Consider the following 23809-nt stretch of genomic DNA (forward strand, 5'->3'; position numbering starts at 1 on the left):
TCAGCCTCCGGGGAGACAATGGCCCTTCGTTGCAGCCACAGTAGCTGCTCTGGCTGCTCACAAATCACAAATGGAGGAGCTGCTTTCAACAATAGCATGCACCCCCACCCACCGCTCCGGGTAACAATAACTGTGAGCTGGCTGTCCGCATCATGCTTGTGACATGACACCCCTGACATCTGCTGCCGGGCCATCAACTGCGTTTATTTGACAGCAACTGTCGGGAGTGCCTGGCTTGAAATAGCTTGGGCACACATCGTGTCACCTCCTCACCTCGGCTTATTCTCACACACTGTCACTTTTCTTAACCTGGGAACCTTGAGTCGGTCTGAGAAGATCTGTTAACGAAGCGTTCTCACATTGGAAGCACGTGTTTATTCAGCTGCACGTACTCGAATGGCTACCGGTAATGTCGCCAACCTCGTTGGTGACTGCAAGCATGCGACTTGGGCCTCTTGATCTCTTTTGACCTTTTCAAATACAGTGGTTGTATAATTTTTCAAACCAAGTACCACCTAGTTGGTTCTCCCAAGTAGCACCATCAGGACCAACATGAAAATACAGTAGAGTAGTAGGCCCAAGTATTCATCAAAAACAAGATAAGGTGTTGATTCCTTAAAATTAAGCCAATGTTGGAATTTGAAATTGAATTTGTCTCAGGTTCAGATCATCAAAATGTACCTAATTAAATGCAAGCCATCCAAAAGACATCAAACAAAATGACCAACAGGGGGAGACAGAATGGAAACCTGATGGGTCACTAAAACAGCACTGCAATTTCTCTGATAAAAAAAAGAAAGAAAACGTACATAACAAATTATGCTGTTAAATTAAACTGTATGTTTCAAATTCTGGAATTTACTTAAAACCAATTTTATTATACTAGTAACAGCGAGAACTAAAATTAACAAAATCACTTGATCTTATTTACTGCAGTGGCAGATTGTGTTTCCGGCAAATGACACAAGAAACACATTTTTGTGTCATTTTAACAGTTGACATAACAACACCAGTGTCCTGCGGGCACAGAAGCTTCTACTTTAACCTTCAGTCAGCTTCAGATATTCTAATCCTGTTATTCAGTGCTCTGCCAGTGAAGAAGAAAAAAAATCTTGTGGCGGTGTGTCTATGTGTGAGAGTATGAAATACAGTATGTGGCCGACAAAGCTTGTCGACGCATCATTTACCTGTCACTTCCTAAAGAGGACATCGTTTATAAATATCATCCAGTGGAGATGAGAGCCGGGGGGCTACAAAAGGCCACCCACCTTCTCCCCATTGTTCACTGGCATCGTTGTTTCTCTCACCTCCCAGCTGCTCAGCCATGGTAAGTCACACTGTGTGTGAAAGGCGACAGATTCTGCAGATTTTTACACTGACAATTTAGCTGCATGACATTTTTTGGGCATTGATGATAAAATAGTCAAATTCAGTATGTTTGCATCATTACTAATGCTAATATGTATTATTATTTATAGAATGTAATTCACTATATCCCAGTTAAAAAAATCTTTATAACCCCAGTTTGTAAAAGTATCGGAGTATTTTCTATCATGGTGATAATAATATGCCTTGAGATTGGCTGGAAATTATTATGATATTTATCATCATTTCTTTTGGTTCACAGGCACCCAAAAAACCCAAGAAGAGGTCAGGAGAGGGAGCCAACTCCAATGTGTTCTCCATGTTTGAGCAGGCCCAGATTCAAGAATTCAAGGAGGTGAGTTCAAACTTCTCAACTAACTCCGACATGATGATGGTTGAAATGTTTTTTTTACTTTAGCCCATCGCTACTGATTTCTCAAAAATCAAAGTGTACTGCAAGCATGTTAAGATAAGGGGGGGGGGGAGGGGGCAGAGAGTTTTCCTGGCCAACGCGTAGCTCCTCCCCTGCCGTGTTTGGAGCACAAACACCTGTCGGCATTTCAGTCCATCCCAGCCTTAACAGCAGCTCCCTTTTGGTATGCGCTCGGCCATACATGCAGACGAGTGTCATCAGCGATTAAATTGCCCCTCGTGTGCTGCGTGCCGCGCTTAAGTCCTGTCCCCTGGCCTTTAGACACCAACCGCCACAATGGAGATGTTTGTTGCGTTGAGTTTTTATCAACAATCATGTGTGCGCACGGCAGGCATTCACCATCATGGACCAGAACAGAGACGGCTTCATCGACAAGAACGACCTGAGGGACACATTTGCAGCTCTCGGTGGGTTCTCGTTCATTTTATTTGGTGACTGAAAAATGTCAGAGTATGAGTTTTTTTAACAACTAGGGTTGAACTGAGTTGTTTTTTTTTATTGTTTGTTTTACAAATTCCTTTTCTAGTTTATTTTTCAAATACAAAACTCTACTTAATGTCCTAATGTCCTTTTATAGGTCGCTTAAATGTGAAACAGGAAGAGATCGATGAGATGCTCAAAGAAGCTCCGGGCCCAATCAACTTTACCGTCTTTCTTACTATGTTTGGGGAGAAACTGAAAGGTAGCAATTAAAATAAACAATTTTTTTTTTTGCATGTCAAATTGACTAACTGCTGTGTGTGTGTGTGAAAAGGTGCTGATCCAGAAGAGACCATCCTCAACGCTTTCAAAGTGTTTGATCCCGAGAGCAAAGGAGTGCTGAGGAAGGACCAGTAAGTGCTGACAAACCTGTGTGGAAAAAAAATAAAAATGCATTGCGTCATGTCTCGGCTGTCCACAGTGTGACACAGATGCTGACAACACAAGCCGATCGGTTCAGCCCTGAAGAGGTACGGCGACAATCCGCCGCTCCACATTGTGACCCGTTGAAGGAACATGATGCAAATGTGTTCTTTGTGTGCCTCAGATGGAGCAGATGTTTGCCGCCTTCCCTCCAGATGTGGCGGGCAATCTGGACTACAAGAATCTGGTGCACATCATAACACACGGCGAGGAGAAGGACCAGGAGTGAGCATCTTCTGAACGGAATGGACTGTGATTAGTTCATGCGGCGTCCATGCTGGTGTCGGAGTTCCTCTGCTGCAAGATAACGCGACAGGATCAAGACCAGAATGACCTTTAACACGCATTTCCGATTAGTCGCATCCTTCTCTTCTTTTTGTTATTGTTTTCAATGAAAATATCCATCCGGCGGTTGCTTGTTTGTCAAATAAAAGTTGTCAGAGGAATCATTTCTCAATCTCTCTATTTGAATCAGAATAAAATATTTAGAAATGTTGGCAATACAATAAGCGATATTTTTTGCCAATTTTCCAACATGTTGCAGCCCATACCAGTACCGGAAGCATAAGCAATTCACATTTGATTATTTTCTGCACAATCAATTTGGAGAAAAAAATCCTGTTTGAAAAAAAAAGAAATTGACAGACAAAATAACTTTAATCGATTACTAAAATAATTGTTAGTTGCAGCCCTAATATTTTTTGCAGTTTTACAATCAAATGCCAGACATTGTCATTTCCTGCTCAATGATTGCCTTGCACATTGATGGAATGAGTTCAGGATCACAAGGTCACTCGCGACAACTTTAACACCATGTTAGGTAGTGAATGTGCGTGAGGTAGCTCGATATTCTACAGAGATAAAGATGGAACCTTCATGCCCGCATTGATCGTGTGTGTCCATGTGTGTATGTTCATCGCAGAGTAGGAGGATGTGTGTTTTGTGTGCTGGGATCCAAATGTTTGTCTCCTGACGCAGAGGGGCTTTGGCTAGACAAAGGCCTGTTGTTATTTTAGTGCAGTGATGTGAGGAGGGTGGTTATACTAAAGGCGCGGGTGCAAAGCTCACAGCGGGATGCCACCCAGGCACCCGCTCAACCTTCTCACTCTTGCCTACCACACTAAAAACTGCATTTTAAAGGATTTTTTTTCTCCACCCTCGGTTGTTCCTTTTCTGTTTTCTGGCGTAGTATCAGAGCCATAACACGGATGGGGTGGGCTCACCTCCTCTGCAATGCAAGGACCAAGTATTTGGAAGACCATACTAAATTTTGAAAAGAATGATGCACCAAATGCTTCATTGTGTACAAATTATCTGTTGAATGTGTTCAGACTGAGTCAATATGGTAATTTAGGAATTATCGATTTATTTCTATAAATGTACTTTTTCGCACAAGAACCTTTACGACATTCATAGGAAATCACAATGTCTCATGTTTAGTTGGGAGGAAATTTAGGGAATAAAAAAAAGTTGCTAAAAATGTGCTCGATTTGGCACTAACGCGAAGCACGTCCTCAACGTGCCACTAGATGGCGTAGTCGCCTATATTTTCAGTTTATGGGCGGCAGCGGGGCTGACAGGGGGGCTGGCTCCTGCTCTCCTGTTCGAGAGCTTCTCCTCCCGGGGGCAATCTGGCCATGAGTGCTGTTTGGGAGTGTGCTCGAAGGAGGACTTGAAAACTTCGCTGCGTTCGTCCACCAGATTTGAGCGAGCGGACGCTACGTCGGAGGAAAGACCAACCCAAAATTGTGCTCGACGGAGGGGGAACGTTGCTGGGTTGTCAACAGCGTTGATTTCCGGCCAACATGGATGATTTAGGTAAATCTACTGCTCCGTTGCAATACCATGCGGGTGTGTGCGGGCGCTTTTTGCATCTTCTGCAGGCTTGTTTGTTTGAGGCAAAACGTGAAAATGTCTAAGTTTGTGTGCATGCAGTACGAGTTAACCAAGCTTAGAAAGGCCCCGTGTGGTCATTTAATTAAATGTTGCCTTCAGGTGCATTACGAAAAGTCCCCAAAATGTGCAGCCTAGAGTGGCCACTTAACGGTCCTCTAACTTTGAATTCTTACAGCGATTCATTATGACATATGTTGTTGAAGCACAAATGGGATGGCAAGAGTGGCATTTAAAGGGCGACAAAAACAATCAGGCATTTTAAAGTCAATAATTAACCAGACTGTCACAGCAGTGGTGCGTTTCCGTTTAAACCCAGCTGGAGTTCAAACCTGGACTTAAAATACGGCCCTGCACATTTCCTTTTTAGTCAGCTCCTTGCACCACATGTTCAGTCATTTCTATTTGGGCTCAACCACTAACTTGTGTGATCTTTCTCAAGTGTAAATATTGAAGTCAAATGCTCCCTCGTGTAATATAGAATCTGTGCTATAATTAAAAATGAAAATGTAAGCTCAGAGGTAAACTCATTAAGATCATCACTGCATGTTGGGACCTCTTTTTTTGTGGCAATGTAATGTTCAAGTCTGAGCTGTTAAGTTTAGAATTCATTTTAAAAGGAATTTGCATTCAACTATCAAACTATATCGCTCTAATAATTTGGATCCCCCCTCCCTGCCCAAGAGCAGAACACTTTGACTATCCTGATAAGGCCACGCCTGTAGTTGCTAACGTGGCAACTTGACACTTTACAAAGAATATTAGCCATTCTATATCCAGTCAATGTTTATGGATAGCGCCTCGGTTTACACAGCCCTCCTTGACGTGGCTGCTTAAAAAAAGAAGTGTCTCGCAACCCAGAAAACTGTCAATGTCGCACGATTGGAGATAATATTGTGGTTTCGGCTGTGATCTCAAAACCTTCACGTGTATCAAGCTTCGTGTTTCGTCTGCTGTCTGTTTAGAATGATTCAAACAGCTCCTTGGGAGGTAAAATTGTTTATTCCACCAGCAGGATGAGAACGCCTTTATGTATTTTTAGCAGAGAAGAAGACCCAGCAGCAACCTGAAACCTTCCAGGCCTCGGGACACCTCTCTATGCTCTCTGATCCCACCAGGCAGCTTTGATTTCTGTTCATCTACGAGCTGAGCAGGAGCACACGCTCCATTGTGGAATGCGGAGCCGTGGGAGCCAAGCAAAGTGTCGGGCCAACATGAAAGCATTGTGCCACAGCCAGAAATTAGAATTTGGGCTTACCCACTCGCTTCAATTGATGGTTTCAAAGCTAGCTGAATTCGCAGCGAGCGGATTGTAAATTTTGGTGGTCGGCGTTTTCTCTAGGCTGCAACTGAAAACATCATGATTTGAATTGCTTTGTTGTTGACACAGATGTGTTGAATCTTCTCGCGATGCTGCGACATTTCTCAAGGCAAACTTGCGTTGACCTCGCTTCCTCGCATTTTTTCTTTCCCCTCCCCAAATTGTACACAGACCGTGCACAACACACTGCTGTCAGACGACCTCCTTTCTTTTAGTTTGACGAGCGCTACTTCTCATCTCTGTTACTTCTCATTGTGATTTGCCACAGTCATTTTGGTGGCAGCGTTTTGAAGTTAGGCAACTCCCCAGAGCCTCGTCAGCTCAGACGCCGCCGCCGCAGCGTTGGAAATGTCACTCACAGAGGGGGGGTGGGCGATGTACTTCTTAAATGAGAACTGATGTAGCCTAGATACTCTTGAGTCTAAATTTAGGTTGAAATTTTGTTTACACCGATAGAAAAGCTGGAGAAATGACATGTGGTTACTTGAGATTACTCATTTTTCGTCTTATTGACGCTGACGTCTTTTCACGCATTCATACGTTTTCAATTTTGTCAATTTTTTTCCCCTCTTCACTTTTTACAATGCAAGTTATAATATCCACGCCCGCTAGTTTTTAAAAGCTTCTACTTTTTAATTCATTTTTTGCCATCAAACAAATGTAACTTGTGAGTTTTTGTCGGAATCCTTCCTGCAGGGTTTCGTCCATCTGTTTAAGTTTAAAGTAAACTCGCTGAAGGGCTTTGAAGCATATGTCGGTCCACACGCGCATATGCTCTTCAGATCACAGTTAGCTGGTGTGGACAGGCGCCTTGACAAGCAATCTCAGTGAGCAGTGACAGCTCCGCAGCCAGCCACGTCGTCTCACGTGAGTCCTCGGCACCTCCTGGTTTGATGTAGAGGCAGTCAAAAAAGAAATAACCTTAAAGATAACGACACTACATTCCAAATCCTGATATCCTAAAATCTCTATCGCTGCTTCCTTATATTAATTTTAAATGAATTAAGAATAAATAAATAAGGGTCTCCCACTGAAACACTTGATGCATCTGGCAGGAAATTGTTTGCAGAGACAACTCCTCATAGGTCAAAATCAATTTCTCCAATTTGTCATCACCTGTCTTGATTTCAGAGAGGATTTATGGCCACGGTGGTGTGCGGGTTGAGATAAGACGCTGCTCTTATATCAGAAAATGTTGGCAGTAAGTTGGCACACCTTTGATGAATGCAGAGCATTAAAGGCCTTTGACTCAGAGGGAAAGATAAGGCTTACCTCTGCCAAATGGTGAATAGCATTTTATTGAAGGCTTGTTGATTGTCCATACAGGCAAAGGTGTCCTACAGTATTGATTGAGATTTTTGAATACTTTATGTGATCTCCTGGGTTCCAATCTAAATTGTTTTTGTCCTGTTCTTAGAATCTGGCAGTTGAAGATAAGTCAGCGCTGTATAGTTTTTTAACCGTCCCATCGATGCGTGGTGGAGCTGACAATAGGCTCGTTTTCCATCGGAGTGATTTGCTTCTGCTTTGCAGTAACTGTCCTCTGACTTCACTTCCCCATGTCTGTCCTTGTCCTCCTGGAGGGGACAGAGAGCAGCTTGTTTCTCAGCCTCTGACCTACTTTAGTGGAGGAAATACACAAGCAGACCCAACTGATTGGATGTCGGAGCATAAAAAAAAAATATCAGGCCATCTTTCCACTCCCTTGTTCAATGCATCCGGAGAAGTGTTAGCATGAATGCTAAACAAATTGATTTAAAAAATATATACATGTTTTTCCAGTCTTTATTACCACATCAGAGTATGGAAAAAACATTTCGAACAGAAGCCATTTTTTGTGGTCCGAGCATACCATACAGAATAAATAGTAATTAAATATTCGGCGCATTTTTTTTTGTCTAGTTTTGCATGTAACTCCTGTATTTACTGAAATAAAAGATGGGAATTAATTATAATGTGTTTTTAAAATGCCATTTCTATTAAACTCAATAAGTTATCTGCCTCCAGTGCGGCGATGCCACTTATTATTATTATTATTGGCAGGAGCCAATTATTGATTTAAACCTCCCGTTTACTTATCATCGAGAGAAGCGACCTCAGGCCCCCTGCCTCGCACGAGTCATTGGGCGGCTTGCCAGAGAGACGATGTGAAGGATATTAGAGTGTCAGAAGGAGAGTTATTGCATCGAGGGAACGTCCATCGGTCTTCAAGACACATTATCCATTTGAGTTTTGTATTTTATGGCAAATCAACAAACGTCACTGCCTCGACCCACATGGAATTATATCAAATGCTAACATGTTACAAAGTAACCTGTGATTCTGTGGCTTCCTGTCCAATGTGACCCTCTATGATCTACTTAAGAGGACATCTTGTGTCTCCTGCAGGTTAAGGTCACATTGGGGAGGCTATTTTTAGCTCCTCTGTGTTTCATGTGTAAGCAGCGAGGCTCTTGCGCACTTTGTTGTTGTCTTTTTGTTGCACCTTGTGAGGGGCAAAGAAGCGCCGCCGTCCTCAGAGAAGCCCTCGAGGGAGCATCAAGTGCACGGCTCTTAGATTGTTGTGGTCCGAGCCCTGGCGGCGCTATCCGTTGCGTGTTATCACGCGGTACACCGACAGGCCTTCTCAGTCACAAGGCAACATGAAAGCTTGTCATATCGCATTAAGCACTCGCTCGCTTTTGCTCAACACGCTTCTCGCGCTGCCTCTTGAAGCGATCGTGTTCAGTTGTTCACCACTCGTGCGTTCACGTATGGACAACGAGCCGCGGCATGTCAGGAATTTCTCTCAGTGGTGTCGGAAATACAGAGAAGTGAAGGAAAGAGTCGTTGGTTGAAAGCGAGCAGCACCCATTGGGGAGATTTGACATTCGAGCGGTTTTTCCCTTAAATGTCATGACCTTTAAAAAGTTGAGACGAAGCTATTGTTCTTTTGGTTTGCCTTGAGCAAGAAAGGCAGCCCTCCTTAAATGTCTCAGCGCAATCTTGACTTCGGATCAGTCGAGGGCATTGATTTGTACGCACTGCCTCTCCTCATGTCCTGCACTTAATATTTGCAATTATCCTTCATAATCTGTCTTTTACTGTCGTCCGCCACAGCATTGTTCACAATGTACTCCTTATATGGTTCTCTTTCCATACCCTCCTTTGCTGCAGGCCACCGCCGCCTCCCTCCCTCTTTCTTTTTAAATCGTGTTGCTTTCATCCGCTCTCCTGCCGCCCAGATCTCGTCAGCCCCCTTTTTTATCTTCCCCTCACTTCCTCTTTCGCTTTCCTGTAATGAACCCCAGCACGAAGCAACGTCCGTGTAATTAAAATGCATACCATTCATCTCAGGAAGGGAGTCTCCTCAGTCTGCATCAACCCACATTCGAGCTTTGAGAGATGTGCATGGAGACAATTCCCAGTTTAGTTTCACTCACTGTCTCATTGCGTAGATTTCATTGTGTCGAGCACGCTGTGACCCGCCGTGTCACTTCCTCTGTCTTGTTTTACATTTACAATTTTACTGCTAGCCTTAGCACTGATTTCAAAGTACGTCTTATATATCTTAAGTCTTGTTGGTTTGTCTTTAGTTTGATCGTGAAGTCCAACTTTGATTTTCAGGTTAGAGATGTTTTTCCTCCCTTTACTGGAGGTTAATATTTGGACACAGGAGACGTGTGATTGTGGTATGTCCTCTTGGCAGAAGAAGCGGCCACACCTCCGTGTTTGTGTAGTTTCTGGATGGGCCAGAGCACGCCAAACACGCAGCCACCGTTCACCAAACGCACACATGCTTCAAAACATCCTCATCTCGACTTCCAAAATGCTCCATTGGCTTTGTTTACAACATTATTTGCACCACTTGGTAAATAAGCTGTATTAATATTACATCTGCCACCTACATTGTTCATTTAGGACAATTAAAATGGTGTGTAGCCTGAGGGTTAATGTTTTAGTACGAAGTTATTTCTGAGCTGAAAATTGTTTTCAATGACGGGTAAAGCCAGTTCAGACGCAGTGCTAATTTGATGAGCATCCCCTGTGTAAACCATCTGGACGAACATCTGTTGAGATGTTCAGCAGCTGCAGTTCAGCTTTGTTCTGACAGCAGCAAGAGTTGGGCCAAATCACACGAGGATTTTCCAATAAACAATGACTGCGTTGTCTTTTTGGCATTTACTCTTTGGTCCTTTTTAATGATACATTTAATCAGATAGAATCAACATTGAATTGAATGGCACAGGCACAGGAAAACCACACATGCGTAATGTAGCCTACTTGTCTAAAACCAACATGTTGACTTCCCCTTGTATGAGGCAGTACACATTTATGTATATTGCTCCTGATGTGAGCGATAATTTTATTTTGTCCACACTTATTTTCCTTTGGCTTCAGCATTGTATGCACTTTTGTATATTCCACAACAAAACACTTTACACTATGACTATCGGGGAATCTTTGCTGTGCGACCACGGCTGCCGGCATGTGAGCTATGCATGTTAATACTAACCCAGTTCAAGTCGATCTGCCACGGCTCAGCAGGACCTCTGCTTTTACTGATGATACCGTGCTATTCTAAGCGTTGGTTTCCAGGTCGTCAGATGTTCCTAACGTTACAGTTTTGATCTTGCTGTTGTATTTAAAGACCAAATTTGATGCTGTAGCCAGTGAGGATTCCATAGAAGGTCACACAGCAATTGTTGAACTACAACGGAGTCATACCAGGAAGAGGGGCGTGATACAGTGTTGCAAGACTCTTGTCGGTCATCTTTTCACATGCTTGTCGTGCTCATTCAAGGCAACTAGCTAAGTTGGTACTGGCATGTCGCTGCTGTGAGGTGAATGAAACCAAGATGCCCCTGCCATCAAATTGATCACCCCCAGACTCCAAGCAGATGAGGGTCAACGAATAACTCAAGTAGCTATAACAGTGTGAATGGTTCAAAGTATCATTCTTGTGTGTTTCCTTAGATGCTTTGTTGGCAGACCTTGAGTCCACGACATCCCACATTTCCAAACGTCCACTCTTCCTGTCTGATGATACGGGTTACGCGCTCCCTGTTGGAAGTCAGCAAGACATCTGCTTTTCACCGCAAGGCCCACCCATTCCCTCTGAAAAAACACTCAACGGAGAACAGGAAACAGATGTAAATGCTCTTACGTCTCATCATATGTAGCGAGATCAACTTAATTAATTCAATGTAATTTCGTTTAAATGGACAGCAGACTAACTTGTGACTTCCTCACTTTAGTCGAGAGATAACAGCAGCCCGCCTCAACCCACCGGCGAAGAGGACCATGTGTACAGGTAAGACACTTTGTTGAGCTTTTGTTTTGAAAATATTTGCTCTCTCGTAACTAATATGTTGCATGTTGGATGTTTCTGCTTTATGTGCAGTTTTCCTAATAAGCAGAAGAGCAATGACTCTTCACCTGCCATGAACCAATCCTTTGGCAGCAACCTGTCAGAGCTGGACCGCCTGCTGCTGGAACTCAACTCTGTCCAGCAGAGCACGCCCGCCTTCCCTGCTGAAGGTCATTACCTTTTTCCACTGAACAGCCGGTACTGACTTATTTGCAGTTTGGTGAAAGCATTAATCCCTATTTGTTGTCACTAGAGGAGGCAGCTCCACCTCTCCCTGCCAGCGTTGTGATCCAGAGTATTCAGGAGAACGGAGAGTTGGAAAAGTCAAAACGCAGCGTGGCAGTTCGAGGAATAGAAGACGCACGACCGAGTGTGGAGAGCCTTCTGGATGAGCTAGAGAGCTCTGTGCCCTCACCCACGTGAGAGAAATGAATCTGGACTAACATGGAACGTGGTCCTGACGAGTCGGCAATTGAATTTGAACCGTTCTTCTTTTAGTCCCGCTACCTTGTTGGTATCGGACGTGCAGATTGATGGACAAGAGGAAACACAATCACAGCAGCAGGCAAGAATGTCCGCATCCTCTGCCACACGGGAGCTAGACGAGCTGATGGCCTCCTTGTCAGACTTCAAAGTCCAAAGCAATGTGAGCATTTTTTTGTTATGTTGAAACATTAATTGTATTTTGAAGTCTGAAAACTAGATACATTTCTAAATCGAATGGCTCTGAGTTAAAATGGAACGTTTTAACAACCAATTCTGTGAGACCCGACCTTCCATTCTCTTCATCTCAATGTATTTTTCCTGCTCTTTCTCTTTTCTCCATCACTGTGTATGTCTCTGTTTCTACGTATGTATGTGTTACCGCTAGTCTGGCTCTCAAGTGTCAATGAACCAGGAAGTGGTTGACCCCTCATATCCTGCCAGCTCACCAATCATAACCTTCGACACTCAGCCCTCGATTCCTCACGCTGACTCTTCTGTGGATGTCGATCCCTTATCTAGTTCCACCACACCCTCTTGTACTCCTCTTCCGCTGGAACTCCACATAGACGAAGACGGCTGTTCAACCCCGACCTTTACCCCTAGCTCCACTGTCACGGTTATATCGTCTAAAAAACAAGGCGGTGGCATTGTCACCTCTGAAATTGCTCGTTTGGAGAGCTTGAGTGTCGCGAGTAGCCCAAAGCAACCCGTCGGAAGTGAAGTCGGTAGCTCATCCGGTCCATCAGTCACTCAAGCCTCCACTAGTAAAGTCTCAAGTTTACTGGAATCCAATTCAAGTAGTTTCAATTCAGATCCCGCTCCTCGAAATCCCATACCAAGTACACTTAGTTTGGCCAGTCCTAATCCGAGTCTTAGCCCCACCCTGAAAGATGACAGTCCAGCACCTGCACACCTCAGCCAAGATAGTATAGCCCAACAGGGTCAATGTGCAGTCACACCAACAACTCCAGAATCATTGCCAATGTCTTCTAGCCTAGTAACCGCTCCAAAACTCTCAGGTCAGATTTCAACTAGTGTTCCCAAGAGTCCGGTGTTAATTCCAAAGCTCGCATGTCCCTCTAGCACACAAACTGATTCACAGCCAGTAACACGTCCAAAGATTTCAAGTCCAGCAATGATTCGAAAAAGTGAAGGCACAAGTCCAAAGAGTCCCGCTTTGGTCATCAAAAAGACCTACACGGTTGCAGACACGAGTATTAGTCCCAGACATTCACCGGTTTCACCTTCTGCTGTACCGTCAACTAGCCCGCCGTCCTCCCCTCCAACCAAAAATGAAATCCTGAACTTAACCTGGCCCTGCCGGGAGCCTGAGTTGGATAATGCCCTGGATCAACTCTTAGCACCCGACTTCACTCAAGCGGATGAAAACCAAGCATTCGGATCTCTGGAGTACAGACCATGGGACGAAGACTATGGCACGTACCCAGATGTGAGCCGAGAGGGGACCCTGACACCCACGACCGAAGCCAGTTGGATTGATGAGTGTTTCACCCCCTCCACCTGCCCGGGGACACCGGATGCAGCGCTGGATCTGCCGACACAGCAGCCATCTGCCATTGAGCGCTTATCAGCTTCTGGCCAAGTAGGAGACGCATCAAATCAGCTCCAAAAATAAGTTGCTGGCATGAAGCAGATGTGGCAACTGTGGGAAATATCCCACAGAGAGAGAAGTTGCTATGTTTCGACACAAGCTGTAGAGCGTGTTTGGAATTGAGGTCATCGATGTGGTGTGATGCATGGAGTGTCAGTGCATTCGAATTGCAAAAGGCTCTTAAGGGAGAGGTTTCATTGCAAAAGGTTGACGGAATTACTAATAGGATGACTGCATGCTCCTACTCGCCTGAGTCAACAATTCTGTCGGCTGTAGGACCCCACCTGTGATGGTTAGGCAACCAGCAATGATGCAAACGTCAAGATTGAAACGTTTGTTCTGTGCAAGCAGTATTTTTTTTTTGCCCCCCTTGAACCTAGGCCTGCTTGCGCAAGCGCTTTATGATGGATCTGCGGTGTCTTGAGTCTCTGGCATGCCACGCCTGACTTATGGCTTTGTTTTGCTGTGATAGAAGAGAATGACTTTTTTTGTCTGCAAGAAATTCCATTCAGTGTGTGTGTGGTGCAAACGCATTTTGGATTACGGAGTGTTTGAGACCCGACATGGAATTGGGCGCAACCTCCACTATCATCTACTCTCCAGCTCAAGTCGGTTATACGTCGCACAAAAGAGACCGCCAACGTGCATCCCATGTACAAGGACGGAGTGCGGCGTAAAATGGGACCGGTTATCGTGAATAAGAGTCAGTCGCAAGATCGGCTCATTGAGGAGCTCCAGGGGAAACTGGGAATCGGCCGCCTGGAACGTCGGCGTAAACGGCAGCCGGACGACTGGCTGACGGAAGGCGTCATCGTGATGTCAAACCCGCAGCGAATACGTGAGGAAAGGGCCCCGCCGCCTGTGGATAAGGTAGACGTGAGAGACACGTAGCCGCATGAAAACACCCACTTCAAATCTAAAATTGGTAAATCGTCTGGGGGGACGGGACAAAAGTGGGAAATATTGCTCCGTAACTTGTGCACGTTTTTTTCGTGGCCACATGTGAGTTTTGTCTATCACTTCTCTATTGTTGTGCTCTACTTTTCTCCTTCTTTGCCGCATCCCCCCCTCCAGATCAACATCCCTCCTGAGTCTCCTGTCCCCCAGAGGAAAGTCCTCTCCCCTCTGAAGTCCCCGCCAGCCCCCAAAAAGATTCCCCCTGTAAAACAGACACCACCGCCACTACCGCTCCCTCCGCCCCCTCCGACGCCTCCGCGCCCCCGGGACCCTAGCCCACCACCTCCCAAGGAGCCAATTCCTCCCCCAAGGGAGCCCACGCCACCCCCTGTGCAGCTCCCTCCGTCACCAAGCCCCCCACCCAAGCCCATTACACCACCTCCTCCCCCCAAGGTCTTTGTAACGGTGTCCTGTCAGACTGACTATGACGCCGTCTTCCCACCTATGCAGGCACGGTTCTTTTTGTCTTTTCACTTCCTTCCTTTTTTTCCTCTTTTCACTTCCTTCCTTTTTTTCCACTCATTCTAATATCATTCAATTCACTGGCCCTTTAAGAGCCATCGCGAATTTGATGGATCATTGCAACTGCAGTTCATACCTTTTCGTATTTAGGGCAGCCACAGGGTTGTATGATCCTTAGGTCTGTTTTTGGCAGCAAGCTGGGAACGGATAACCTGAAACCCTGTCAGTCCAGGTTATGAGTGGCACTGACACCCAGGCTACAGAAACAGACTCCTTTTTTCTAATTCGGATGCATGACAGCACCTCGGGTTGTGCGTTGTGACCAGAGTTTAAGTGCTTAGAGGCAAGTTGAGCGTTGGCCCTCCGGGCCATGTGGAGGAATGGTTGGCTTGCGGTGCAACTGAAACCTCGTCTGCCGTATGACAGCACATTTACCATGACACTCAAAGCCTTCCCCACACGACACTCATTAACTGGTGCCATAGCTCAAAAAGAACTATACCAGTGTATCATCATCATACATAATGCACATTTAAAAAAAGAAAATGGTCCTTTGACCTTCAGCGTTCGAGATTTTTTTATATTTTTTTATTTGTCTTGACCATCAACACTGAACTGTCAATGCAACCAAGAAACCCAGAAAAAAAGCCTTTTTAACCCCTCGTACTAAATTTGGAAAACCTCTGTCAGATCCAGTCTCAGGGAAAGACGTCGCCAACCGGACCAGCCAAGCCCGCCAATAAACTGGACAACATGCTGGGGAGCCTGCAATCGGATCTGAACAAACTGGGAGTCCAGACTGTGGCTAAAGGCGTCTGTGGTGCCTGCAAGAAACCTATAGTTGGACAGGTGAGTCCATTATAGGACAAATGTGCAGAACTTGCATACGGTTAGTACCGACCCATTCGATGTAACTGCATTTATGTGCGCCTGTTGTAAATGTAAATGAGGTGAAAATAGGATTTTATTAGGTCCTCCAGTACATCATAATCTTAAAATGCTTGAGGATGCTGATGAGAATTATTTCAAGTAGTTGTTGACACTCCACTGCACACGAAGAATCGTCAAAAGAAACACTGTTACCTTTTGTGAATTTCGCTGAATCGGGCGTACTCCCTTGCAGCTCCTTTTTGATTGAATCCCTTGTGCGGGGTTAATCCCTCAGGTGGTGACTGCCATGGGAAGAACGTGGCACCCCGAGCACTTTGTGTGCACCCACTGCCAGGATGAGATAGGCTCCAGGAACTTCTTTGAGCGCGAGGGACAACCTTACTGCGAGAAAGACTACCACAGTCTCTTCTCACCGCGATGCCACTACTGCAACGGGCCCATACTGGATGTTAGTAGAACGCATACATGTACACTCCCGTACCATAATTTACTTACATATATACTCCATTGATGGGAGGATGTTGTTTAGTTATTTATTCATAGGCAAATAGAACATGGCCATCATTGAATGAGTGACTTTGTGTTTGCTATAGACAGACCCACTCATATCTTTTATTTCCATCATTAACACACACCCACACTTGAAGGGGAAGTGGACGAGTGGACTTGAACCAGGGAATGTCCAACATGAGTCACTCCCAAGATTTTCCAATCCACCGCCTCGGAGCTCGTTTGACACATCCACGGTTGACTTTTCGCAAAAGCACCTGGCATGAATACATTGAGATAATTATACATAACGGTATTGCTCAAGCTAATAATACCCAGTGCCAAAGATGAATCATTATGCTTTGATTCATATTTTTACTCGAATCATTACACATACAAGTACACACACTATTATCTTTATAAAGGCATTTTTTTGTTACAGCTCTTCTATTGGAATGTGTTGTAGTGTGTACACACTAATGTAATTTGTGTAATCGCTCTTGAGTTGGATTTCCATTGATTTCTAAATTCTGTTTTTCGTGCCAAGTCAGTCTTTTGTGTCCTTGCTCTCCCTAGTGGTGAGGTTATAAACTACACATTATTTATATTGTGTGTGTGAGTAATGTGTTTTATGAAACCTATGATGTATTTCAAATGATCCTGGCTGCCCAAAGTGACCATGATTATTGTTGTCGTCTCACAGAAAGTGGTGACTGCTTTGGACAAGACTTGGCATCCCGAGCACTTTTTCTGTGCCCAATGTGGAGCCTTCTTTGGACCAGAAGGTACTGGAGCACTCTGTGAATACTTCGCATGGGTAGATTCAGGTTGGACTTATCAATAAATCATGTCAAGGGTGTCAGCACGAATCGTTGCTTCCGTGCAGGGTTTCACGAGAAGGACGGGAAGGCCTTCTGCAGGAAGGACTACTTTGACATCTTTGCTCCGAAATGTGGAGGCTGTGCCCGGGCCATTTTGGACAACTACATCTCAGCCCTCAACTCACTCTGGCATCCCGAATGCTTTGTCTGCAGGGTGAGAGCGTCGACTCACTGGGTCTACTTGCAATTTACGAGGCGTCGGGTTTGATTGCGCTGTGTGTGTGTGTGTGGTTCCGCAGGAGTGCTTCACCCCGTTCATAAACGGCAGCTTCTTCGACCACGAGGGTCAGCCGTACTGCGAGGCGCACTACCACGAGCGGCGCGGCTCGCTGTGCTCGGGCTGCCTGAAGGCCATCACGGGCCGCTGCATCACAGCAATGGGCAAGAAATTTCACCCGGAACATTTTGCGTGTGCCTTCTGCCTCAAGCAGCTCAACAAGGGCACCTTCAAGGAGCAGAATGATAAGCCCTACTGCCACGGTTGCTTTATTAAACTTTTTAGCTAGACTGCGCACATTTCCTTGCTGGTCTAAAGGCACACGGTTTTTTCGTACCACTGCGACGGGGTCTGTCACTTTTGGCACCTAAGTGATTGATTTTCTTGCCTGTCCCAAAACTCTCAGGCTTTTGCTTATGGTGTTTTATCAGCCAGCCCAAAGAGATTTTTTTTATTTTAAGTATTAATCCTGTCAAGCAACAAAAGAACACAAATGATCTCTTATGTGAATTTCTGTACAGTAGATTTGAAGCCACACACTCCGCCTGTGTTCAAATAGTCTTGAAGGTTTGAGTCAGCTGTTTGACTGAACGGAGCGCAGAAATCAGTTTAGGCATTGGTGCGGCCAATTAGTGTGAACAATATTCACAAACCTCCAAGCAGTTGTTGTCTTTGTGCTCGCCAAGCAGATCTCTTGATGAGACTCTCACAATTGTCACATAGTGAATTTTACAATGTAGCGTGGCTTTTATTTTTCTACTCTCCACTCACTGTACGTACGTCGAAGAAAAAGATCAGATCTTGACTGGCTCCATGGTGCTTAGGTACCTTTTTACCCTATCGAATCTTTCTATTCTGCCGTTCAAGTAGAAATAGGCACGCTTAGTGATGTTTGACTTTTGGTGCATTTTGTAAAAAAAACAAAAAAATGCAGATATTTTCAATCTGTATTCATGCACAATTTATGGAATGACAACTAATGCATCAGTTCATTTGTTCCTATTTTTACAATTGTGAATTTCTCACTGTATTGAATACAAAAACCAAAACGGTTTATGCTAGCGCATGCTACTGTCATTTACATCGTTTTATAAGCACTAATGGCCAGCTGGCTTCACAATCTGAATCGACAGTAAATTTATAGCCTCTCGACCATTTGACAAAACTGTGTTTTGTTGATCTTTTGATGAAAATCTATATTTGAAAGTCACATTGCTGTGGCGAGAGCTGGCTCTACTGGCATGCAGGCTGGCGGTAGTCCAACCTGTTCTCTGCCATGCACACACTTTTACCAGCCTGTGGTAAACCACAAAAGTCAATCTATGATGTTGCTTCATTTGCCAAATGGTAGCAGTTGTTTGTAAGCCTCATGTATTCAGACATGCCTTTGTTTGACTCTAGATGCCGCTTGCTTGTTTCCCCCCTCCCTCATTGAGTATGCAAGGTGTTTCATGTGTGTTTTCTTATTGTAAGGTGGAGGATGCAACGTGCCAAATATGTCGATGCAATATGGTCGAATACACTGTGTGGTCTTTCCTGTGAGTTGAGCCTTTTTGGTGTGAATTCAAGGAGACTTTTGTCTGCTGTGATGCATCAACTTTCTAAATGTGCACAAGCACACTGTAGTAGATCAACAAAGGAGAGAAATGTAGGAAAGACCCTCTGAGCATTTGAGCTGACGGTGACTGTACACATCCTGCTGATTTAAAAGTTCACAGCTTTTGGAATTGTGTGTTTTCTCTTAGGCTGTTTGCATACAAATACTCACAGGAATTGATTTTTATTTTTCTCAAAGTTACCTCTTAGTTTCTGCCTGTCAAGGAAGACAAGCCTTCCTTTTTTTAAGTGAGATAAAACAATATATCAAAGAGATTTTGTGATCTTTTGGAATTTTATTTTCTAAGGAGCTTTGGCTTGCTTGGGTGCTATGTAAGATTATGATTACAAATTGACTGATCCAACCAACGCAAATAAAATCTGCTATTTCTGGCAAATCTTTGACTTTGGTCATGAATATTCTTATGATTCTATGAGTCTCAATATCAAGCTGATAAATACAGTGGATTGCACACAAACAGTCGGGCAAAAGATTGTCTACAAGTGCGTATTTAGAAATACTAGGCTCCATGTAAACCCGCTAGTGTCTACCTAGAGCTAGAGCGCTCTCTAGTGGACAAATTGTGCTACAACACCATTCTTAGTGATCCCAACACTGAATGAACATTTACTGTTTCTAGAGAAAGAAATGTTTGGTGTGTACAGGAATCGTAACTCTTTATTATTTTGTGACGGTCCAATATAAGCTGACTGCTAAATTGATCGGGCTCTGATACAAATAAATAATGACAGACGGATCGTGTTGATTTATGGTCATTTATTCCAAAAATATATTTCAGTCACACAGGTCATATGTCTGTGTTTTTCGAGCTAGAACATGACTAATAGCTGCAGTGACAGTCCAAAATGTTCCTCTGACGTGATATTATAACTTGGACTCGGGAGTTGGTGAGCATTTGAAGTTTTGAAGCCATCATAGAAAACTGAGGCCAGTTATCCACCACCTCCACATACCTCAGTCCCACCATCTTCTGAAAGCCCAAAAAGTCTTTTTCCGACACATGCTGACCTCGGATTTTGAGGCTTTGGAGTTTTGGAAAGAGTTGAGGGATTTGAGAAGGGATGGTTCTCAATGGTATTGGCCAGGTGTCTATGTGGAGATGGAGAAGATTGGGTACCTGCGACGCAACGGAAGTAAACTCTGTAGAAGTTAGATTAGGAACACGTAGCGTGAGCCGTCTCAGCGAAGCTGGGATGGAGTGGACGTATGTGTGAACGCTTGGACCCCTTTTAATGACTAATGTTGAGAGTCGAGGGAGGCCGCTCAGACATGCACTCAGGTTCTCCATGACACCATGATTATTGGCTAGACTATCAAAATAGACAGTGCGCCTAGTATAGATGAGAACCAGCGTCTGCAAGTTAGGGAGTATTTTCGTTATCCAAAGTAGGGAGGGATCACAGTGAATGAGTTCCAAACTGGACAGTGGATGTGTGAGTGAGGGCACTGGGAGAGATGTGGGGATCAAAGCTCTTTCCGCACAAGTCAATGACAGATGCTTCAGGCGAGGAAGGTAACAAAGTATCGAGGAAATCGTTATCGTACAGTGTTCCCTGATCCCAATGTCATGACACACCAGAGATGTCAGATTTGCAAAGTCCCTGATTGCACAAATCAAGTGTTGTAAGGAATTCGCGGGGTACAAAACTTGACAGATGCCGAGATGGGTCAATTTCTCCGCTTCACACACCACGGAGGCGTTCAGCAAAAGGGAGTTGGAGCTGCACCTCACAGCCAGATGCGTCAGTAGAGAAAAGTTCTTTAAATTGCCCAAGACCTCTTGAGTACTTTCCTCCATGAGCAACGAAGTAAGAGAGGGGAGGCCAAGAGCTAACTGCTTCCAGTCCTTCTCTCTGGTGCTCCTCATCACTACGTTACTGATTTTCCTTCGGCGCAGCGTCTCCCAGAACTCACGGTTGTAAGATCCTTTCGGGAAAGCCAGAACTATAGTCCAGTCTTTCCACAGCAATTCACAGTCGACAAGTTCCTTTAAGTACGTGCAAGTCACCCGCACGCTGTGCTTGTCTGTCACGCTGAGATAGCCCAGTACATGGACCCACACTTCTCCTGGAAGTTGGTGTAGCGTCATATTTAGGTTGGCGAATTATAAATTCACGAGCTGTATAGAATCTTAATGTTTTGGGAAACGCGTGTACGTCGCATCATTCTTCCACCCTGAGGCTCGATGCTTCTTCTTGTGTAGTTTATTTGGCAAACCCCAATGTTTGTTGAATTATCGCCATCTATCGGATGGTAGTATAGAGCAGTGTAATAGTATAGAGCAGTGTAGTAGCAGCATTTCTTTTTTATTATTGTTATACTGCATCTAAAAATCATGCAATTTGAATCTTTACTTTAAAATATATATATATATATATTTATTATTTTGAATTTTGGTGCAGCCTCAAAACTTTTTCGCCCTTCCTTACAAATGATTAACACTTGCATTGTCCAATAGTGGCAATGGTAGGCCCAAATGTCTGACGCGATTGGTCAAACACTTTTATATAAAAGGCGCTCGTTTCTTTCCGCTTCCTCTCTCTTTCACGCGACCCTCAGAGTAAGTCGCTCCTTACGTATTACAGACCTCCCTAAAAGAAAAATAACGTTGTGTATCCAAACACCCAGTTTATCGCCTCTCTTTGTCTCAAGCGTATATACATGTTTTTCAACTGCGTGTCGTGTTATACGGTCCTTCGTCGTTATGCCTGTTAGACACTGCTAGCACGCTAACCGTCGGCCAACCTTATTAGCAAGCGCTAGCAGTTAGCACGTGCTCTCCGTTTTACTTCGGTATTAGTCTCCATCGAAGTATTTACGTTCGAAAATCGCTGGTACAGAATAGGGACCGTGACATTTCGTCTTCCTAAATGAAAATGTATTTCTCATTTAAGTATTTCGTACAACCAGATAAGCTATTGTATGTGGCACAAGATTTAATGTAAAGAAAACCTCAAGAGTATCAAGTTCATGACGTTCATTTTAGTCATGCTGTAAATTTCTCTTAAAAATAGTAACACAAGCCTTGCAGTTAGTTATGTGATGACCCAGTTTAGAGTTACATATAACATGAAATGCAAGCTTTCAAACAAGCACTCTTTGATTGCAGGTAGTACCTTGTCTTTAAAACAGCTGTTAAGCGAATCCTTGGAAGCACTGCAAAGATGCCCAGGGAAGACAGGGCCACGTGGAAGTCCAACTATTTTTTGAAAATCATCGTAGGTATCCACTAGCAAGCTCTTTTATTTTTCATGCTGTTCAATATGCCTTTTCTGTATTTTGGACTGTGTTTAATAAAAAAAATTCATGTTATAGCAACTCCTGGATGACTATCCAAAATGCTTCATCGTCGGAGCAGACAATGTGGGCTCCAAGCAGATGCAGACCATCCGCTGTTCTCTTCGTGGCAAAGCTATGGTGCTGATGGGTAAAAACACCATGATGCGCAAGGCTATTCGTGGCCACCTGGAGAACAACTCCGCTTTGGAGAAGTGAGTTGTCCCACTTTTTGAATATCAGTTGCAGGACAGTTATGGTACAGCTTGTGTGGTGCTGTATTGTCGTTCCCCCTGCAAAAAGTAAACTGTTTCCAAGCTATCCCTGTTTGTCCAAACCTCCTGACAGCCAGGGACGCAAGGTCTCAGACATGTGTTTTTGATTTGTTCAATGTGAAAATACTTAACCTAACAGCAGTCTGCATTTAACAGGCTCCTGCCCCACATTAAAGGAAATGTGGGGTTTGTCTTCACCAAGGAAGATCTGGCAGAGGTCAGGGACATGTTGGTGGCCAACAAGGTAAGGCAAACACTTGCGCACACTTGCTCCTAAATTTCTAGCTATCCCTCGTCTGTCTGAACCTTCTGACAGCTGAGGGGTGCAAGGTTTCAGACACGCTTAAGTAAAGTTGCGGTTGGGCTTTATATTATTTTAGTTAGGGTAAAATTAACTTAAGTAACCTTTTTGGGATGATTCAGGTGCCAGCTGCTGCCCGCGCTGGAGCCATTGCCCCCTGTGACGTGACAGTGCCTGCCCAGAATACTGGTCTGGGTCCTGAGAAGACATCCTTCTTTCAGGCTCTGGGCATTACCACTAAGATTTCCAAGGGAACCATTGAAATTTTGGTAAGCTTGATTGAAGTAAATTGAATATATCAAAGTCGTGCACAAGTTTTAACTAACAGTTTGGTTTCCTATAGAGTGACGTCAGTCTGATCAAGACCGGCGACAAGGTGGGTGCCAGCGAGGCCACGCTGCTCAACATGCTGAACATCTCGCCCTTCTCCTATGGACTTATCATCCAACAAGTCTATGACAACGGCAGTGTCTACAGTCCTGATGTGCTCGACATCACTGAGGCATCTCTGCATGCCAGGTTCCTGGAGGTAAGAGAAAATGATTGCGCTAGCTCAGTGTGGTCAGTGTTAAATGTCTCTCATTGTCTCTTTAGGGTGTGAAGAACATTGCCAGTGTGTCTCTTGAGATTGGCTATCCCACGCTCGCCTCTGTGCCCCATACTGTCATCAATGGCTACAAGAGAGTGCTTGCCATTGCTGTGGAGACAGACTGCTCCTTCCCCTTGGCAGACAAGGTTTGTATTTAGAAAGTGGAGTTGGTGAAGGAGTGAGGTGATTCAGGTTTTTGTAAGTTCTCATGTTTGTCACACAGGTCAAAGCCTTCCTTGCAGACCCATCTGCCTTTGCTGCGGTGGCAGCGCCAGTTGCAGCTCAGACTGCAGCAGCTCCAGCTGCTGCCGCCAAAGAAGAAGTCAAGGAGGAGTCTGAGGAATCAGATGATGACATGGGCTTCGGGCTTTTTGACTAAGACCATGCTTTCAATAAAATGTCAAACATTGAGCCTTTTCATGATTCCTGTCACTAATGTGATCCCCCCCAAAGGAGCTCATTATTAGAGCTCTGTTTTTAAATGAACGTT

General features: G+C 44.5%; 3 protein-coding genes, 1 long non-coding RNA gene and 1 other non-coding gene across 6 annotated transcripts; 4 read left to right on the forward strand and 1 right to left on the reverse strand.

Annotated features, from left to right (window-relative positions):
• The first annotated feature begins 1180 nt into the window (after positions 1–1180).
• On the forward strand, positions 1181–3152 carry myl2a (myosin, light chain 2a, regulatory, cardiac, slow). The gene is made up of 7 exons (XM_061291553.1): positions 1181–1327; positions 1628–1720; positions 2130–2205; positions 2376–2480; positions 2553–2631; positions 2700–2748; positions 2826–3152. Exons 1-7 carry the CDS (start codon positions 1325–1327, stop codon positions 2928–2930), a joined length of 510 nt encoding a protein of 169 aa, XP_061147537.1. The 5' UTR covers positions 1181–1324; the 3' UTR covers positions 2931–3152.
• Positions 3153–4294: 1142 nt separating this feature from the next.
• On the forward strand, positions 4295–19259 carry LOC133162059 (uncharacterized). Of its 2 annotated transcripts, none has more exons than XM_061290973.1 (14): positions 4295–4519; positions 10872–11059; positions 11153–11208; positions 11299–11435; positions 11519–11684; positions 11764–11911; positions 12137–13354; positions 13967–14233; positions 14438–14770; positions 15473–15631; positions 15948–16121; positions 16866–16947; positions 17049–17197; positions 17283–19259. In XM_061290973.1, the coding sequence occupies exons 1-14, from the start codon at positions 4507–4509 to the stop codon at positions 17547–17549; spliced, it is 3357 nt and encodes a 1118-aa protein (XP_061146957.1). In that variant the 5' UTR covers positions 4295–4506; the 3' UTR covers positions 17550–19259. The 2 variants fall into 2 exon arrangements, with proteins under 2 accessions (XP_061146957.1, XP_061146958.1); XM_061290974.1 differs by having other exon boundaries at positions 10872–11047.
• Positions 6528–7747, reverse strand: LOC133162060 (uncharacterized). Its single transcript, XR_009716169.1, has 2 exons — positions 7188–7747; positions 6528–6800 (listed from the first exon to the last, which is right to left on the reverse strand). It is a non-coding gene; the product is annotated as an uncharacterized LOC133162060 (long non-coding RNA).
• Positions 19260–21336: 2077 nt separating the features above from the next.
• On the forward strand, positions 21337–23730 carry rplp0 (ribosomal protein, large, P0). Its single transcript, XM_061291945.1, has 8 exons — positions 21337–21438; positions 21988–22096; positions 22194–22369; positions 22586–22673; positions 22853–22999; positions 23074–23259; positions 23325–23465; positions 23543–23730. The coding sequence occupies exons 2-8, from the start codon at positions 22043–22045 to the stop codon at positions 23696–23698; spliced, it is 948 nt and encodes a 315-aa protein (XP_061147929.1). The 5' UTR covers positions 21337–21438; positions 21988–22042; the 3' UTR covers positions 23699–23730.
• LOC133162927 (small nucleolar RNA SNORA63) lies at positions 22398–22526 on the forward strand. The gene has a single exon (XR_009716305.1). It is a non-coding gene; the product is annotated as a small nucleolar RNA SNORA63 (small nucleolar RNA).
• Positions 23731–23809: the final 79 nt, after the last annotated feature.

This window comes from Syngnathus typhle, linkage group LG11 (assembly GCF_033458585.1).
Source record: "Syngnathus typhle isolate RoL2023-S1 ecotype Sweden linkage group LG11, RoL_Styp_1.0, whole genome shotgun sequence".
Taxonomy (NCBI): domain Eukaryota; kingdom Metazoa; phylum Chordata; class Actinopteri; order Syngnathiformes; family Syngnathidae; genus Syngnathus; species Syngnathus typhle.

Bases quoted from the DNA above. Each gene is read 5' to 3' on its own strand.
- myl2a (XM_061291553.1), top strand. The intron at 2,481-2,552 runs GTAGCAATTAAA...GTGTGTGAAAAG, and splicing joins GTTTGGGGAGAAACTGAAAG to GTGCTGATCCAGAAGAGACC. The intron at 2,632-2,699 runs GTAAGTGCTGAC...GGCTGTCCACAG, and splicing joins GGAGTGCTGAGGAAGGACCA to TGTGACACAGATGCTGACAA.
- LOC133162059 (XM_061290973.1), top strand. The intron at 15,632-15,947 runs GTGAGTCCATTA...TTAATCCCTCAG, and splicing joins AGAAACCTATAGTTGGACAG to GTGGTGACTGCCATGGGAAG. The intron at 16,948-17,048 runs GTACTGGAGCAC...GCTTCCGTGCAG, and splicing joins AGCCTTCTTTGGACCAGAAG to GGTTTCACGAGAAGGACGGG.
- rplp0 (XM_061291945.1), top strand. From the start codon at position 22,043: ATGCCCAGGGAAGACAGGGCCACGTGGAAGTCCAACTATTTTTTGAAA. The intron at 22,097-22,193 runs GTAGGTATCCAC...TTCATGTTATAG, and splicing joins ACTATTTTTTGAAAATCATC to CAACTCCTGGATGACTATCC. The intron at 22,674-22,852 runs GTAAGGCAAACA...GGGATGATTCAG, and splicing joins ACATGTTGGTGGCCAACAAG to GTGCCAGCTGCTGCCCGCGC.